The sequence below is a fragment of the Phodopus roborovskii genome, unplaced genomic scaffold (genome assembly GCF_943737965.1).
Source record: "Phodopus roborovskii unplaced genomic scaffold, PHOROB, whole genome shotgun sequence".
NCBI classification, from domain to species: Eukaryota; Metazoa; Chordata; class Mammalia; order Rodentia; family Cricetidae; genus Phodopus; species Phodopus roborovskii.
The window spans coordinates 13,108,094-13,127,866 of NW_026126448.1; the positions used below are offsets into that span (position 1 = coordinate 13,108,094).

Here is a 19,773-nt window from a genome sequence, read left to right on the forward strand (position 1 = left end):
GACTGGAAATGAGAGAGGCCTTAGAGAAAGCATGTGATGAATGCATTAGTAATCCTGAGGAGGTGAGGATTATTCCTGGCTTTGATTATCACGAAAGCACACGGGGCCGAGTCGTATAGCTCATCGAGCATTCATGATGCCCAGGGCTTAAGCTTCAGCACTGCATAAACCAGGTATAGCCATGCATAGCTACTGAGTGAATTCAAAGCCAGTCTGGGATGTATGAGACCTTGTCTGAGATGCAGAGGGAACCAGCTAAGTTACTGAGGACTGTGACTAGTTCTTGAGTGCAGCCACATGAGTGCTTTGGGATTGTTTTGTTTTTTATGCTGTTTTTCCACTTCCATACAGATCAACCCCTCCCCCCCTTTTGAGACAAGGTTTGCTCTATAGCCCAGCTATCTGTGAATTTGTCAGCCTCCTCCTGCCTCAGCCTCTTGGGTGCTAGGATTACAGATATATGTCTATAGTCCCAACTCTCTTTACCTGCCCTTAATATTCATAATAATCTTAATATTCATAATAATTCAGTGGCCATAGATTTTCCATATACATTCTCACTGTCAGCACAGTTCTGTCCTTTGCTTAGTCTGATTTTTTTTTTTTTTTTCTTGGTTTTCTGAGACAGGGTTTCTCTGTGTAACAACAGCCCTAATGCCCTGGAGCTAGCTCTGTAGACCAGGTTTGCTTTGAACTCACAGATATCCACCTACCTCTACTTCCCGAGTGGTGGGTTTAAAGGTGTTCACCACTACTGCCTGTCTTACTTAGAGTTTTATCTTTGGGATACTCTCGACATTTGCCTTACCTAAAGGCCAAGAGATGCCTGCCTATCTTGGATTCTGAGCTCCTGCTCATTCCAGATCTGCCACTTTTCCCTTCCCTTTTTGTTATATCCATTTATTTATTCATTCATTTATTTAGTGCATATGTGTGTGTCACAGTACACACAGTCAGAGGACAACTTGATACAGTTGTTTCTCTCCTATCATGTGGGTTCCAGGGATCCAAACCCAGAACCTCAGGCTTGGTGGCAATCTTGCCAACCTGTCCATCTTGCCAACCCACCCCCATGTTTTAGTTTTCTCTCATTCCCATCTCTAAAGCAGCTATGATTGATGTGATCTTAGCGTTTTACACATTGCTCTAGTGTGCATGCACAGGATCTCCAGGGTAAATAAAACTCACTGAATGACTCTTGCTTGTCTCTGCTTAAACAACTTACTTATTAGATGTGATCACGATGGCTGTGGGAAAGCATTTGCAGCAAGCCACCACCTTAAAACTCACGTCCGTACGCACACTGGTAAGTTGAGGCTGATCTCCATCTTTCTCCTTTTTTTTTTTTTTTTTTTTTTCTTCAAGACAGGGTCTCTTTGTATAGCCCTGGCTGTCCTGGAACTGCCTTGGTAGACCAGGTTAGCCTAGAACTGGAGAGATCCACCTGCCTCTGCCTCCTCAGTGCCAAGATTAAAGGTGTGAGCCAACCATGCCTGGCATAATTTCCAGTTTTCTTTTAAATCTTCAGCAAACCTATCCCGGTTTCTCTTGAGACCTGTAAAACTAGGAACAGAACTAGCACAGTCAGCATGGCCTTCACCTACAGTGCCTGTGTCTTTTTATGAAGGATCTAAGGACTGGGTCAGGAATTCGGCCTTAAGCCACGAAACCAGACATAGCCTTTCAGAGAGTTGTAAGGAAGCAGCAGCCTTCTTCCTCTGCAGGCCTCAAAGAGGCACAGGCCACGGCCGCTCCTTTCCCCTGCACTGGGTTTTAGGAGGGAAAAGCCCACCCTAGTTGGTTCAGTTGTAAACTGCTCTTGCTCATACCTTCCCTGGGTCAGAAGTGAGCACTTGCCTGGTGATGAAACTAACATGGCTTCTTCATTCCTGCAGGCGAAAGACCCTTCTTCTGTCCCAGTAACGGCTGTGAGAAGACATTTAGCACTCAGTACAGTCTCAAAAGTCACATGAAAGGTCATGATAACAAAGGAGCCGCATACAGTGCACTTCCACAACACAATGGATCAGAGGTACGCTCTTGTCTCCTGTTCTGACCTGGACACTGCAGGGCAGCAGCTGTTTGCAGCTGTAGATTCCTGTTACCTAGATGGCTAAAAAATGGGTCAGGATCAGTGTGCCCCTGCCATGGCATGGTGGGAGCCAAAAATGTCACCAGCCTCCCTCTTCATCTACTTACCATGTGTGTTATGTATGTAAGGGTACATATTGGGTAGTACAGCCCTCACGTGCAGCTGCTTGAGCTCAGAGGATGTGCTTAAGTGCTCTCCTCGGCTGCTGTCTGTGCCTGCCCTTTTCTTTTGTGACAGGCTCTCACATTGTCATGGAACTCGCTAAGTAGGCTAGGCTGACCATCCAGAGAGCTTCAGGAGTCCTGTCTCATGTCTCCCCCCGTGTATAGATTATAAGTGTGCACCACATCCCCAGCTTTACAAAAACAAAAAACATAGGTTTGGGGGCTTGAAACCTATGGACTGAGCTATCACCCCAGTCCAGTGGTTTGGAGTTTTGTTTTGAGACAAAAGACTCATCCAACCCATTCTAATTCTCCTATCTCAGTCTTTCCTGTGCTAGTATTATGGGCATGAGGCCCCATAACTGGCTTGGAACGCTTAAGATAGTGTCATTTTCCTGTTTGTGACTGCAGTAGGTTGTAAGTCTGTACTACATTTGGAATGAAAACTAATACTGCTCACATGTCTGTCAACATCAGATAGCCAGGCTTAGTCTGAAGGGTTCCCAGCCCTTTTGATTGTCTGAAGAATAAAAGGTTTGAGAGCACCTACCTTAGGACACTGAGCCACAGAGGAGGTCCCTGTAAGTTTTAGGAGGTTTGGTTTGTTGTTTTGTTTGTTTTGTTTTGTTTTAGATATTTTTATTTAATGTGGATGGGTGTTTACCTGCATGATCTTGTGTATATATACCACTTGTATGCCTGGTATTCTTGGAAAGCAGAAGAGGGCATTAGGTCCCTTGGAACTAGACGTACATACAGCTGGTTGAGAACTACTGTGTGGGTGCTGGGAATTGAACTTGGGTCCTCTGCAAGAGCAGCAAGTGCTCTTAACCATTGAGCCGTCTGTCTCTTAAACTCTAAGCTCTCTCATGTTTTAGTCTTTTCTTCCCGCCCCGCCCCCCTTTGGTTTTTAAAGACAGGGTTTCTCTTTGTAGCCGAGGCTAGGCTGTCCTGGAACTCACTCTGTAGACCAAGCTGGCCTCGAACTCCAGAGATCCACCTGTCTCTGCCTCCTGAGTGCTGGGATTAAAGGAGGGCGCCACCACTGTCCAGCTTCATTTGTTATTCTTTATACGTCTGTCCATCTTGCTCTCCTACAGCTCCATTTTAGAAAGGTCTTTGGACAGTTACTGTTGCTTGCCCTTTCTTTTTTACATTTTGTTAATTGTGTGCACCTGATTGCAGTCATGGACGTTGGTTCTTTCCTTCCACCATGTGGGTCACAAGGACTGAACTCAGACCACAGCCTTGGTAGCAGGAGCCTTTACCTACTGAGCCATCTTGCCAGCCCTTTTGTTCTTTGTAGTTTGGTAGTATTAGATGGCCTATATCTGTTAATCCTAGAAAGTGAGTAATACTGTTATCTTACTACTTTGTGGATAAAGGAATGGAAGCCGGTAGAGGAGTCAGTCGGTTCTCCCTTGAGAATGATCTGGGATTGATTCACTTTGTGCAACCCACTTCTGTTTTTTTGCCTGAATCTTTGCAAGGAGTGGCTAAGTAGGTTTTTAGCGCCTTTTCTCCTCCCTCCCCAGACTGTCACCTCATCTGCTCTGTATTCCTCCCTGTTCACTCTCTGCCAGAGGCGACAGGGACCATCTCTACTGCTTTTAGTCCTCCAGCCTGGATTTCCCCCAACCCCAGGCTAACTTATTCATCAGTCCCCTTTTCAGTATTTTTGGAGAGACAGCACACTCAGAAGCCTGTGGATTCTAGTTTTTAAACTAGGGCCCTGGTTACTCAGCTCAGTGGTCAAGGTGCTTGCCCCAAGGCTCCTGTGGGACCCAAGGTGACCCGAGGTGAGTGGAGAGACCCGACCCCTGCAAGCTGTACTCTCGCCTCCACATGCATGCCGTGGCGCTGTCCCCCACACAGAAAAGGAATAACGAAGGGACTCTGAGTTGTCAGTAATACTGTGATAACTAATATTTGTTAAATGTTAAGTATATGCCGGAATCTATTCTAGGTGCCTGGATCACAACTCCATATTGTCACCATTCCCACATTACTGATTAAGAATCTTAGAGCAGTCGGGCGTTGGTGGCCCATGCCTTTAGTCCCAGCACTCAGGAGCCGTACAGCAAGGAGAGATTAGTTTGCCAAGGTCTGCATAGCTTGTCATGAGCGAGACTTAGTCGGCACTGTGACTCCAGAGCCAGCCTCTTAAGGTCAGCATTGTTGAGACAAAGGTGACATTAGTTGTGAAGAGGGTGGCCTCAGGTGCTCACCATCCCCAGTTCAAACCATTCTTCTGTCACTAAGATCGTGACCTTGGGCAGCTACTTCTGGGCACCTCAGGTTATTCTGATAAACCAGGCAAGAACTGCTCTTCTTAGGTCAGAATCTGGTCCTTTTTTTGTAGCAACATGGAGACTTGAATTGCAAACAACAGGATTGTACTAATCAGGGTTCTCTAGAGACAGTAACAACTTACAGAATGAATCTCTGTGTGTGTGTGTATGGATATGTATGTGTACACCTCAGAAAGTGCAAGAATCCAGTAATTTTTCAGTCTACAAGGCTGGATGTCTTCAGCTGGTCTTAGTATGTGCCAGAACCCTGAAGAGGTAGCCTTTAATGCCAGTGAAATGGCCTCAGTAGCAAAGGTGGGGGGAAGCAGGCAAGAGAGAGCTTCCATCTTCCATGTCCTGTATGTAGGCCCAGATTAGAGGTGGATCGTCCCACCTCAAAAGATCAGTGGTTCTCAACCTTCCTAATGCTGCAACCCTTTAATACAGTTCCTCATGTTGTGGTGACCCCAACCATAAAATTATTTTCCTTGCTACTTCACAACTGTAATTTTGCTATTGTTATGAATTGTAATGTATGTGTTTTCTAATGGTCTCTGTGAAAGAGCTGGACCCCACAGTGGGATTGAGAGTCACTGTTTTAGATTAAAGGTGTGTCTTTCCACCTAAAAGATCCTGATTAGAAGTGAATCTTCTCACTTCAAATGATCCAGTTATTTTTAAAAATCCCTCACAGGTGTGGGTGTGTCCAGCTTTTTTTTTTTTTTTGGTGGAGATGGTTAGTTAATTCCAGATGTGATCAAGTTGACAACCAAGACTAGCCATCACACAGCCTTGGGTTTATCAGCGCTTGGTCTTTAGGAGCGAATCTCTGCATCTCCTCTGTTCAGCAGAAGGGTGACTCCTGCCTGGTCTGGGGCTTCGGGGCTGTCTGCAATGCCCTGAGTTTAACATTGATAGTGCCATCCGGCCTCCCATTAGCATCTTCACCCAAATCATATTGATCTTCTATAACCTGACCTGACCAGACCTGCTTTTCCTACAGCATTCGTGTAGTAGCACAGGCAGCTAGGTTTCTCTAGTGGTAGAGGTCCAAGTCTTAGTGACCCCTTCCTTTTCATCGTACATTTCACAGACAATAGCAGTCTTTCTCCTCTACCAAGAGAGTGTGTCTAGAGTCTAGCTGGGTGTGATGGGTATGCCTGTAATCTCAGCACTTAAGAGGACCAATAGTTTAAAGCCTCACTGGGTTCTGAGAGACAACAAAACAGACGGACAAAAGCCCTGGCTTCTAGACAGGGTTCTATCTGGTCATTTTCCTGGTATCTTTAGTCATTGTGCTTATGGTCTGTGCCTGGATTGTGGTATTACCTGCTTAGTACCTCTGTGTCGGCCCAGGCTTCCACGGGCTGTCCTGCCTACATCATTCAGAGATCTTTCTGTCTGAACCACAATGCAGATAAGGTCTGTTCTCATAGCTGTTCAGCACCTTCTCGTGTCATGTAAGAGTTAAGGTCACAGTTCTGTTGGTAACCATCAACACGCTGGCCGCTTATCTGACATCATCCATTTCCTGTCCTCTCCCTCCCATCGTAGCACCCTCTTTGTGGTAAACTTGCTAAATGCCCTGCCGGACAAATGCTCCGTGCCTACCTTAGTTTCTACTCCCACACCATTTCCATGAAAGGTTTTCCCCAACCATCTGAAACAAGAATAACTCCTGGGCAGGTGATACAGCACAGTGGGTAAAGGCGATTGCTGCCAAGCCTGACAGCCTGAGTTCAGCTCCCAGAGCCCTTCATGATGGAAGGAGAGAACTGGTTTCTGAAAGCTGTCTTCTGCACTGTGGATGCCCCTAAAGCTGAAACCAGGAGGCAAGAGCTACTTCTTTTTTCCCACATAGCACTCATCTTCTGTGCTTTCTATTATTGTTGTTTCTTTTTTTGTTTTTTGAGACAGGGTTTCACTGTGTAACATACCTGTCTATCCTAGAACTTGCTTTGTACATCAGGCTGACCTCAGACTCGAAGACCTGCCCACCTCTGCCCCCTGAGTACCAGGATTAAAGGTGTGCACCACCACCGCCCAGCCTGTGCTGGTTTTTTTTTTTTGTTTTGTTTTGTCTTTTGTTTTATTTTTCCTGGTTTTCACTAGAATGGAAGCCTAATAGGCACAGAGACTGTTTAGTTTATTACTGTATTCCTGGCCTGGAACAGTTCCTACTGTTCAGTCTCTGTAGCGCTCTTGTGCTTTGGGGTCATTGTTAAAGATAGTAAGCTAGGGCTCAAGTTGTGGCTCAGCAGTTAAGAACACTTGCTGCTTTTGCAGAGGACCCAGGTTCGATTCCCAGCACCTAAGTGTTAGCTCACAATACTAGTTCCAAGGGATCTGGAGCTCTCTTCTGGCCTCTGAAGGCACCCAGGACTTACATACATACAAACGAAATACTCTGAAACATAGGGATAAATAAAAATACATCTTTTTTGAAAAGAGAAAGGATTTCTTGAACATAAGCCAGCAATATCAAGATAAGTGATCTGATGCCTTGGACAGCTACCACATGGTAGGAGATTTCATCCTCCTCCTCAGGGATGGTTTATTTCTGTGATTTAGTTTTGAGTCATTGTTGACCATGGATAGCTGGAGCTTCAAAGCAGACTGCGTGAGGGCTGTCAGTGTGTGTTGAATGTATACATGGGTAGGGGTATGGGACCCACTTTAATATAAGCAGGATCCCACTTTAGGGTAAGGATTGTGGCTTGTGTTCAGGAATCGAGAGTTCAGAATTGCCTGAGGAGCAGAATTGGAACAGTTTCCCTTAGCAGCACTGTGAGGAGGGACCCGGCTAGCCCCTGTGGAGGCACTAATGGAAGGAGAATTGACAGCTCAGTCAGAAGCTACACCTGCTTTTGTTAATTAGCTATACATCCGACACATCACTCCCTCATCATAGGATTGATTTTCTCATGTTTCAAACTGAAGTATTGAATAATACGTCTCCAGTTTATCTGAATATCAGTTGAGTAGCGTGAAATTACTTGATGAGAGAAATATTACAAATATTAGTAATTTCATGCTACGCTTTTGTTTTTTGCAACTTGAGTCATAATATAATTTAAAAACCATTAGCTACTGGGTGGAGGGATGGCTTAGAGGTTTAGAGCACTGCCTGCTCCTCCAGAGAATCCGGGTTCAATTCCCAGCACCCTCATGGAGGTTCATTGCAGTCTGTAACTCAAGTCTCAGGTGATCCAAACTCTGTCCTGGCCTCCTTGAACAGCAAGCACGCACACATAGTACACAGACATACATGGAGGCAAAACACACATAAAATTAAACTTAAAACAACAAACAACTATTAACCACTTTAAGAAAGAATTAAGCATGGTGTCTCATACCTGCAATCCCAGCACTTGGGAGGTGGCTGTAGAGAGAACTGGAAGCCATGCTGGGTTATGTGACATCTTGCCTCAGAAGAACTGGAGGTGGAAGGTATATATTCTAGTAAGAATATGGAAGGATTTTCTTTGTAAGTTTGTTTTTGTTTTCTTTTTAATGAGCAGTCTACTTAGCCCCAGCTTTGGATATGTCCGACCTTTCTTAAGTGACACATACAGACATTTGGAACCTTAAGGACTTGGTAATCAAGTATTTTACTATGTAATGTGCCGCTATAATTTTCATTTACTGTATTTGTTGATTAATTACGATTTTTTTCTTTCACAGGATACAAATCACTCACTTTATCTGAGTGAGTTGGGCCTTTTGTCCACGGATTCTGAATTGCACGAAAATTCCAGTACAGTAAGTGTTCCTGAGGAGGGGTGCTAGAGGAATTCCTCTTTGAAAACGGAGGAGGGCCAAACTGAAGTCTCTAATTGTGTTCAGTCCCTGACGTGGAGGGTTCTTTTTCTACTCAGGGAATGCCTTTGGCCTAGATCATTTATCTGATGGTATTTGGCCCCAGAAGATTTCTTATTTTACTAATTGAGGCAAATATTCATTAAGTAACTAACGTTCCAGCAGCCACTGTGCAGCCTGCATTGCAACCAGGAACGTGTGGTTTGGCCTCAAAGTAGAACTTGAGGTCTAGTTAGATGTGCCAGAATTTTGGAGTTCCTGGACTTGTCTCTACCCTGCATCTCACCTTCTTGAAGCTCCCCTTAGTGGACATTTGAAGGGGGCTTACTGTGCAGACCTCCACCGAGGGACAGTCCTAGTCCATCTTGTCACTGTGGTTCCACAGTTTGCTAATAGGCCACTACACACAGAGTCTGAGCTTATGCAATCCAGCTGTTCTCGTGGTTTTTTTGTTTTTTTTTTTTTTTTTTTTTTTTTTTTTGTTTTTTTACAATAATTTTGAGGTTTGTGCTCAGGCTAGATTTTCTGTCACTCTTCATAATGAATCATGCAATTGAATATGTTTAGACACAGGCTGAAGAATGACTTAGAAATGTTAGGGGGAAATGCTTCCTTTTCTCAACTGTCTTGTATTTTGAGACAGTCTCACTCAGTGTAGTCCAGGCTGGTGTCAAACTCAGGACAATGTAGGCAGGCTGATTCTTCAGTGTCCAGATGCTGGGACTGCCTGTGTGAACCACCATACTGAACTGGAAAACCTTTACTTAAAGTGTGGAGGTCAACAGAGTCAACAGTAGCACCTGCGAGAATGTAAGTCCTTATCTGGGTGTGATGGTGCACCTGTAGTCCCATTGATAGGAGAATGAGGCAGGAGGATTGTGGGAGCCTAGCAGTTTGAGACCATTGGGAGTAGCAGTGAGACCTGTCTCTAAACAAGAAGAAAATAAAGTGTGTGCTCTTGTGCTCCCCTTATAGCCAGAGTCAGCACAGCTGAGAGCGATATTAAAAAGTGTGCTTGGGGGCTGGGGATTTAGGCAAGCACAGTGTTCTGAGTCCCACCTTACCCAGATAAAAGGTTTTCATAGCTAACATTTGCTCATGGGCATAAATGAATATGTTTATGCAAATAGGAAGTCTTAGTGGAGAATTAGGAACTATTTAAAAATGAAGCCAGGTATGGTGGTACATGCTTCTAACACTAGTACTTGGGAATCGGAGGCAGAAGTAATTTGCCAGTAATTTGTGGTCAGCCTATACTGTGTAAGTGAGACCTTCTCCCGATAAATAAATAAAATAAACCAAGCCAGCATTAATATTTGGGCATTAAAGTTAGTACCTGTAATTCTAACACTTGTGAGGTACAGATAGCAATATTGTACATTCAAGGAGCAATGCTACAAAAAAAAAAAAAAAAAAAAACAGTATGTTTAGAAGTGAATATTAAGTCATATAATTCAAAACCAGGGACTGTCAGGATAGTTCAGTGGAGAAAGTGCTTGTCACTCAAGCCTGGAGAGCTAGTTGAGTCTTGAGTCTCCAAAGTCAATAAGGAATTGTCCTCACCAAGTTCTCCTCTGCTCTCCATAACATGTCATGCTCCTGTACATGTGTGCCCTTAAAGGAATGCAAAAGGCACATGGAAAGATTCTTAGATTAGACTTAACGATGAAGAAACAGGTTGGAGATAGCTTAATCTGGAGAACAAAGGTGAAAAACATTGAGTATTCCACATGACTGTCACTCATATTACAGAACAAATTTTCTGAAGTTTGTACTCAAGATGTCTGGGATGCCCTCTGTGTCACCCAGCCCAAGACTTCCTGGTACAATACTCCTGTAACATTTATTTAGTCCATGTGTGTGCAAATGGACATTCCACAGCACATATACACAGGACAAGGAGGCAACTTCTGGGTTCTGGGGATTGAACTAAGGACATCAGACTTGCAAGAGCAGTCTTCTTTACCTACAGAGCCATCTGGAAGCCCAACATTTACTGTATTACATAGCTGAGAAGTCCATGCTGGTCAGGACATGACATAAGACTTGGAAGCTTTTGGGAGCTCTGAGGTCACCAGAGAAGACACCTGATAAATAGGAACCATAAGAAGATTGTGAAAAGTGCAGCCATTTCTAGCATAGTTAACCTGTGTCATCAGAGGAATCCTATCCCCTAGTCTGTCTGTTTTGCTCCTGGCACCCAGTGTTTAGCCCAGATTTAGAAAGAGTTTTTTTCAGTCTTTCAAACCAAGGAGCAGTCAGACGACTAATGTGATATCTCTTAATAATTGGGGGGTTGGTAGAGTTGAGTGGCAGATGTGTATGAGATTATCATCCTAAGGGTGTCTGTGTATATGTGTCCTAGAAATGAACCTGGTTTGCTCCAACCTTTTGGGAAGGGGCTGGATCTCCCAGGGAGTGGCCACTGCATCTTTTGGCTGCTGAGCTCTGAGCTCATCTGGACCTGGAAAGCTCCTGCTGTTTTCTCTGCTCTGACCCAGAGCTCAGCTGTCGTTGCCTCTACTTTGGAGAGGAATTCCCACTAATTCTGCAGCCACAGGTTTTGCTTTGAAGCCTGGTGTGGGGCTCAGCACCTGCCCTTCCTCCCTCTCCGGCTCTTCTCCTCCCTGCCTCCCTCTTTCTTGTTCTATGTTTTGGAACCTTTATTGAGGAGCATTGTACATGCACAGAGTGACATGTGCCGTAAGTGTGCTGCCTAATGAGTCATCACACCATGGCACCAGCACAGAGAGATGGGTTTCTCATGGTTTGATCTTTATGCTTGCTTCTGTTTGACTTTTCTCTCCAAACACTCAGCTTAAGAAATTAATTATAGCCTTTAATCCCAGCACTCTGGAGGTAAAGGCAGGTGGATTATCTGTGGGTTTGAGGCCAGCCTGGTCTACAGAGGGAGTTTCAGGACAACCAGAGCTATTATATACAGAAACCCTATCTCAAAAAGCAAATAAATAAATAAATATTTTTTAAAGAAAAGACTGTAGCCCTGTGTGCTGTGCTGTTGCACGCCTGTAATCCCAGCTCTTGGGAGGCAGAGGCAGGGGGATTGCTACAAGTTTGAGGTTGATTTAAAAAACAGCCAGCTGGAGCTGCACAATGAAGGATTCTCTAGAGTTTTTTGTTCAATAAAACAAACAAAAAAGAAAATTAAAACATTAGGTTTTATAACCAATATTTCTATTCCTTCTCTTTCTCTTTTTTGTATGTGTGGTGTGTGCATATGTATTTACAGATGAGGTCAAAGGAAGATGTCAGGCGACAGTGCCAGCCACTTTCTGCCCTCTTTTTCTTTCTTCCTTTCTTTTACCTCTCTTCCTCCTCCCCTCTTCTCTCCTCTCTCTCTCTTTTGTGACTTCTTCAGGTCACAGTGCAGAATCTGAAAGTCACAGCCTTGGTCTGAGTCCTGACTCAGCTGGGCAGGGGACTAGAGGTGCTGCACAGGGTATTGCCATTCTCCACCGTACTGAGCTTCAGTGACTGCACTTTTCCCTTAGTTCTTTTTTTTTTTTTTTTTTTTTTTTGCTTGGTTAGTTTTGTTTGGAACTCACAGAGATCCTCCTGTCTCTGCATCCCAAGTGCTTAGATTAAAGGTCTGCACCACCACACCTGGCTCCCCTTTAGTTCTTACAGCAGATGGAATCAGAATAGAATAATTGCCTCCGAAGCAGCTCTATAACTAATGACCTCCACACTGGGCACAGCCCCAGTCACCACGTTCTGCCCAGCAGCAAGGCTTGAGCTCTCTGTCCCACAAGCAGAGTTGTAGAATGCCTGGAAGATAGAGAAGCTGGCAACCGGGACCAAGTCCCATCCAAAGACAGTTTTTACTTTGTTTTGTAATTCAGTGTCTTCTTTTGAAATAGGATCTGACTGTATAGTCAGTCCATGCTGTCCCCAAACTCATAGCAATCCTCCTGTCTCTGAGTGCTGGAATTATAGGCATGAGCCACAAAACCCATCTTTTACAGTGAACTCACTCTCTCCTCTCTCTCCCTCTCTCCCTCCCTCCATGTGTGTTATTGAGGACACTTAAGTGTTGCTGTGTACAAGTCAGAGCTCAGTCTCAGATGTTGGTCCTCACCTTCCCTGTTGTTTTGAGGCTGCAGAGTCTCTGTTTTTTTGTTTTGTTTTGTTTTGTTTTGTTTTGTTTTGTTTTCCATCAGGCTCACTAGGCTTTGACCTGGGGATTCTGTCTCCCTTTTCTCTGGCTGTGGAATGCTGAGATGGCATAGGCTCATGTTGCTCTGTCTAGCTTTTCTGTCTTCTGGGTATTCAAACTCAGATCTTCACACTTGTGTGTCAAACACCTTTCCCCTTACCCACTGACCCATCCCCAAGTTCCCTCTTTGTCTTCTTCCTTCCTGCCTTATTTTCTGCCCTCATTTCTAAATTTGTTCTTTTGAGACAATACCTCACCTTGGAGCCCAGGCCAGCTTTTACAGCCTTGCTCATCCTCAGCCTACAGGACTCTGGTTATAGGCAAGATCCACCATGACCAGGAGATTGCTTTCAATTACTTTTATCTGCAGTTCACATAAAATCTGTATTTTAAGGCCTGGAGTGATGGCTCAGCGGGTAAGAGCATTGGCTGCTCTTCCAGAGGTCCTGAATTCAATTCCCGGCATATGGTGGCTTATAGCCATCTGTAGTGAGATGCCCTCTTCTGGCTTTGTAGGCATACCTGCAAAAAGAGTACGTATATATACATAAAATAAGTAAATCTTTTTTTAAAAAAAAAATCTGTATTTTAACCCTGACTTAAATTTGGGGTCCTTGGCTTGCATTGTCCCAGGATACATTTGACTGATGTCTTTAGACAATTGGGGTGCGTGTGCTCCAAGATGTCAGAGCTTCTGGTCCCTACCCTACTGTCACCCTGTTTCCCTGGGCTTTTGTGAGCTGTTGACTTTGCCATGTAGACTTCTGAGGTGGACAGTAGACAGGAGAATTGTAGCTTTCTTCATTTTGTTAAATTTTTGTGTGTGTGGGTGGGATATAGTTACTCAGGGAGGCCAGAGGCATTGGATTCCCCCGGAGTTTGAGTTCCGGGTAGTTGTGAGACATGGGTACTGGGAACTGAGCTCTGCAAGAGCAGTGCATGCTCTGAACCACTGAGCTCTCCCTCCAGCTCCGTCTTTTAGTGTTTTAAATGCCTTTAACCTCTGGCATTTTGTGAAGTATAAGGCTTTCAGTTTTTGTCACTGAGGTTCTTAGGTTGGTTTGATTTCTTATTGGTTTGATTACCTACCTACATTACATATCAGAATATAATGACCTTGAAAGATATTATGTCACTACCACAGAAGAGGGGCAAACTGCAGGGGATTATTTCAGTCTGTTTTCGATTGCTGATAATATAATATCACAGACTCGGTTTTACAGAAAACTTAGTTACTTTGGATCATGATTCCGGAAGTCCAAAGTTGATGGGCCAGATGAGTGTGTGTCCTTCTGTGTGTGCAGTTATACAACTGTGATGGGCAGGATGTGTGTGTTCCTGTGTGTTCCTGTGTGTTCCTGTGTGTACAGTCGTGCTCATGCTGGTGAAGGCCAGAGGTCATTATCAGGTGTCTTCCTCTGTTACTCTCTACTTTGGTTTGGGGACTGGATGGATCTCTTACTGAACTTGGCTAGACTGGCTGGTCAGCAAGCCCCAGGAATCCTCCTGACTCTGCCTCCCCAGTGCTGGGATCACAGACAACAGACATGCACCACTATATTTGCCACTTTTTTTTTTTTTTTTTTTGGTTTTTTGAGACAGGCTTTCTCTGTGGCTTTGGAGCCTGTCCTGGAACTAGCTCTGTAGACCAGGCTGGCCTCAAACTCACAGAGATCCACCTGCCTCTGCCTCCTGAGTGCATGCGCCACCACCACCACCACCGGGCCTGCCTTTTGTTATTATCATGCTTATATTTATTCATTTATTTTGTGGGGGTGCTAGACATCTAAACTCAGTTCCTCTGCCTGCATGACAAACGCATTACAGACTAAGCCCTTAATCCCTCTCCTTTATTTTGGGAAACAGGATCCTTCACATGTAGCCCAGGTTAGCATTGAACCTGGGTTGGCCTTGGACTTTGTATCTCCCTGTCTTAGACTCTTGTATACTGGGATGACAGATGTGTGCCCTACCTGGCTTTAGTGGTAGCCTCTCTGGCAGAAAGGTTGAGTGTGTTTGTCCTGGTCTCTTTCTTTTCTTAGACAGGCTGTCCTGATACTCACTGTGTAGACCTGGCTAGCCTGGAAATGACAAAGATTCACTCACCCCTGATTCCCAATTGCTTGGATTAAAGGTTTTGCTGTCAGGCCTGGCCTCTTCTTCTTCTTCTTTTTTTTTTTTTTTTTTTTTTTTTTTTTTTTTTTTTTCTTCCCTCCCTGAGACAGGGTTTCTCTGTATTGCTTTGGAGCCTGTCCTGGAACTCAATGTGTAGACCAGGCTGGCCTCTAACTCACAGAGATCTGTCTGCCTCTGCCTCTGCCTCTGCCTCCTGAGTGGTGGAACTAATGATGTGCACCAACACCTGGCCACGTCTTTCCTTTTTATGAAGCCAGAACCACTGAGTGTTAACCTCACTGCAGTGATCCTATCTGATCCCCACTCCCTAAGCTTTATGGGGATTATGCAGGAGTTCCTTTCTCTTTTTTTAAAAAAGGGATCATTTTGACTCAATTAACATGAATTTCCATGAGGCAAATTATAGCAGTAATATTCAGACTACAATCTCATTTCCATGTAGGATTTGGTCTTTTAAAGCAAGGTTTATAAGATTTAGGGTTACTTTTATGTACATGAGTGTTTTGCTTGCACGCTGCATGTCTATTGTCCATGGAGGCCAGAAAAGGGAATTGAAACCCTTGGAACTAGAGTTATAGGAATGGTTGTTGGCAGCATATGGGTTCAGGGTGCACCCAAGTCCCTCCACTTAAATGGGCTAAAGTAAACATTCCAGGCTTTGTAGAGTCCATAGCCTCTGTCACAGATACTCGCCTCTGCTGATGCATTGTGAAAAGCGCACCCCTGTGCCTGTGCCTGCATTCCAGAGACACTGTATACAGGAACTGGTCATCCACTTGCAGGGCAGAGCTGCTGATTCTTCATGGCCCAGTTTCAGGGAAACACACGCAGTAGGATCAGTTCAGAACTGGCTTGAGCAATTTAATGAGACCCTGTCTCAAAAGAAAAACAAAAATTGAGTCCTGGGGATGTAACTCAGGAGTGGAATGCTGGCCTGAGGGCTCTGGGTTCAGTCTCCAGTACCTACAAAAGGGAGATAAGAACAGGAAGCCTATCAGAAGAAGGTCATTAGTTCCCCTGCTTTGTTTATATTCTCCAAGAGGAGACTTTCTCAGGATGACGAATCTCACCTCTCTCCCTGCCAGACCCAGGACCAGGACCTCAGCACAATTTCACCAGCAATCATCTTTGAATCAATGTTCCAGAGTTCAGATGACTCTGCAATTCAGGATGACCCTCTGCAGACAGGTATGCTTTCACTTTTCAATCCATCCTTTCTGGACTCCCCATGATGCTCGGGGAAGGTCTCCTTTTCAATCTCTTGTTGGATTTCAAAGAACAGCAGGGGCTGTGGACTTTTTCCCTTTAGTGTTCACTCCCTCCGTGAGTGGGTGGCCACAAAAATGAGGCTGCTGATGTGTACGTAGTATGTCTGTATGTCTGTACTATACAGCTCTCCACTGCCAGATGTCTTCTGACTAATCATGCCAAAAAGCTTGCCTCTTCTCTTTGCAGAAGAGCCACAGGATACTTTTGTTCTAGTTGAATTTGCTTAGTACATGTCTTTATACAGTGTGTTTGATCAGGAAGCTAGGCCAGCTAGCAGTGAAGTGATTGGCCCATAAAGACTTGTTTTTGTGGTTCCTATGAAGCTTGGGATGTGGATACATGTTTCTTTTTCTTTCCCTTGCCAGCTGCCTTGATTGACAGTTTTCATGGTGACGCAGAGTCTGTCAATGATGTTCCACCACCTGCAGGAAATTCAGCATCTTTATCCCTTCCACTTGTACTGCAGCCTGGCATCCCTGAGCCACCCCAGCCTTTGCTACCAGCCTCAGCTCCGTCCGCCCCTCCACCTGCTCCCTCCCTAGGACCTGGTTCCCAGCCAGCTGCATTTGGCAGCCCCCCTGCTCTCTTACAACCTCCAGAAGTGCCTGTTCCCCACAGCACACAGTTTGCTGCTAATCATCAAGAGTTTCTTCCGCACCCCCAGGCACCACCCCAGACCATGGTACCAGGACTTTCTGTTGTTGCTGGGGCTCCTGCAGCAGCAGCAGCGGCGGCGGCGGCGGCGGCAGTGGCATCAGCCGTGGCAGCACCAGCCCCACCACAAAGTACTACTGAGCCCCTGCCTGCTATGGTCCAGACTCTGCCCCTGGGTGCCAACTCTGTCCTAACTAATAATCCCACCATAACCATCACCCCAACTCCCAACACGGCAATCCTGCAGTCCAGCCTAGTCATGGGAGAGCAGAACTTACAGTGGATTTTGAATGGTGCCACCAGTTCACCGCAAAACCAGGAACAAATTGTAAGTATTACTCATAAGCACACCCAGTGGGGTGACGTGACGTGTGTATAGAAGACATGTCCCTCCCTTCCTTTCTTTTTTCTAGTAGTCGTGGGGATTGAACCTTCATATATGTTAGGCAGGTGATCTATCATCGAGTACATCCCCAGCCTTCAGACTTTTATTTCAAAAGGGAAATAGCTAACTTACCTACCTCAAAACACATATCCATGTAGCTATTTTCCCCAGTAAAGTGTTGCTGATCTAGGGGAATGGATTAATGTCTAAGATAAAGACAAGAAAAATAACTTTTTTAAAAACATTTTTTATTAATTTATTTTTTTTACATTCTAATCCTAGTTCCCCTTCCCTCCTCCCCACAAGAAAAACAACTTTAAAGTTTACCTAGTAAAGACACCTGAATGTATATTCCCTCTAAAGCTAATCACATCACCTAGTACCACACATGCACATCTAGCCTGTGGCCTCTGGGCTGCATTTGTCCAAGATGCCAATGAATTTGGCTCAGCATTAGCAGGCACCGTCATTACCTTGTGACATCAAAAGGTTGGACTCTCCTGTGAAGGAAAGCAGTCTGCAGATCTCAGTGGCCCAGGAATGTGTCAGGGAAGCAGATCTGTTTACTTTCTTCTTCTTCTTTTTTTTTTTTTGCAGTGCAAGGGATCAGACCCATTGCCATGCACATGCTGGGCAAGCATAACTCAGGCCCCTGGGTTCTTTTCTAAGAATGCATTTAAGTCTTGACTCTGGAAATACTTGGCCACCATGTCAGTATAGGTTTTTTTGTTTTTAACTTTTTATTTATTTATTTTGTTATTTTAAATTAGAGTCAATGTGTTTTGAGAGCCTAGTATTTGCCAGATTTTATGCTGGAGGATACAGGAAAATAGCAAGCATGATTTAAGGTGTGCATTCAAGTAAAGAGACTAAAATATTAATATTACCAACAGGCAAAGAGCCCAATAATACCAGCAATGAAGCAAAACAAAACAAAGCCCTTTGGCTGAGTTCTGACCTCATGTAAAAGGGGTGACTTTTAGGATGTTTATTGTTGAGAGGGGTGCATGTGTGCCATGGCATGTGTGTGGAGGTCAGAGGACAATTTGTGGGAGACACTTTTTGGTGGCAGGTGTCTCTACCTACTCGTCCTCCCCCCCCCCCAACTCCTTTCTTTCTTTCTTTTAGATAGGGTCTCTCTCCAGAGCCCTGGCTGACCAGGAACTCACTCTGTAGACCAGGCTGGTGTTAAACTTACAGACATCTGCCTGCCTGTGCCTCTGAGAGCTGGCGTTAAAGGCCTGGGCCACCAAGTCTGGCTCCACTGAGCTATCTTGTCAGCACTCTCTTACTTCTTTCAGTTTTATTTTTAATTTCTGTGTATGAATACTTTGTCTATATGTCTGTCTGCTATGGTCTAGCCCGGTGCCCTCAGGAGCCATACTAGAGTGACTGGCCCATGCCAGGCAAAGTAGAGACTTGAAAACAGGCAGACTATCCCCAGAGCTGTGCTATCACTGGAGAGTTCAGATACTCAGAAGCTTGCTTGGCCACGTAGATCAAGTGGGCCTTGAGCCATGGCTAGGAATTGGGTGAGAAGTGGGAGGAACTACAGAGGGGAATTGATGCATAGGTTTCAACAAACTGGAAAGATAGTCTAGAAATGACTTGGGGGCCAGCTGTAGATAAGATGATCGGGGTCATTGGAATGACCTTTCCAGTATTCTCTCCCAGTCTGCCTGCTTAGAGTCTTTGTTTTTCTGAATCTGCCCTTGGGAGCTACTAAATAAAACAAAAGCCATTCTTTTCCCATGTGGGAATCATTTACATATATTTAAATATTGGCCTCATGCCTATAATCCCTTTGCTCTGGAGGTATGGGCAAGAAAGCTAAGTTTAAGGCCAGCCTGGGCTATACAGCCAGATCCTGTGTCTCCACACCCTCTCCCCCACATAAAAAGTAAAGAGAAAAGGTGTGGTGGGGGAGGACTGGACACTTGTGTCTCCCATCTCTTTTATGTTTTATCTGATATATTGAGGAATAAACTTATACAAGTGCTCTACTTACTGAGCTTCATTCTTTATCCTTCTATCATTTCGTTTTATAGTCCCATCTGTATCTTAGCCAGAAATCAAAATTCTCCCCAGACTCATATTGAAGCACATTTTGTTGTGTTTTAAAGTGGGATTTAAAAATAGAAAGCTCCTTTAAGATAAGAATACAAACTAGGTTTTAAAAATTGTTTTTATGTGTATTGGTATTTTGCTTGCATGTATGTCTGTGTACCACATGTGTGCAGTGCCTGCAGAGGCCAAAAGAGGGTACCAGGTCCCCTAGAACTAGAGATGAGATAGAGACTGCCATGTAGGTGCTGGGAATTGAACTCTGGTCCTCTGGAAGAGCAACCGATACTCTCAATTGCTGAGCCATTGCTCCAACTCCCAGAAACCCTTTAATATAATAGGAAGTAAAAGCTGGGTGGTGGTGGTGCTCCCCTTTAATCCCAGCACACGGGAGGCAGAGGCAGGCAGATCTCTGTGAATTCGAGGCCAACCTGGCCTACAAAGCTACATAGAGAAGCACTGTCTCAAGAAACCAAACAAAACTGGTGGGGGGAGGGGGTAAAATGAGATTCTAGGACAGGTTTTTGTTTTGTTTTTTTCTTGTTTCATTTTTTGAGATGAGGATATCTTACATTAGGTCTGATCTCAAACTCACTGTGCAGCCAAGGCTGGTCTTGAACTCCTGACCTCTCTATTTCTAGCCTTAGGATCCTGAGTGCTGTGTGCCTGTGCACAATGCATGGTCTTCATAGAGACAGTATAAAGGCTGGTGTGTACTGACT

General features: G+C 44.7%; 1 protein-coding gene across 2 annotated transcripts in view; it reads left to right on the forward strand.

Annotated features, from left to right (window-relative positions):
- The window catches only part of Mtf1 (metal regulatory transcription factor 1), a 44,818-nt gene that overhangs the window by 21,790 nt on the left and 3,255 nt on the right, over positions 1-19,773 (forward strand). For both annotated transcript variants that reach the window (XM_051188743.1, XM_051188744.1), the window contains exons 5-9: positions 1,233-1,306; positions 1,896-2,032; positions 8,232-8,309; positions 15,765-15,867; positions 16,314-16,930. In XM_051188743.1, coding sequence (XP_051044700.1) covers positions 1,233-1,306; positions 1,896-2,032; positions 8,232-8,309; positions 15,765-15,867; positions 16,314-16,930 — 1,009 coding nt within the window. The remainder of the gene's footprint in view (positions 1-1,232; positions 1,307-1,895; positions 2,033-8,231; positions 8,310-15,764; positions 15,868-16,313; positions 16,931-19,773) is intronic.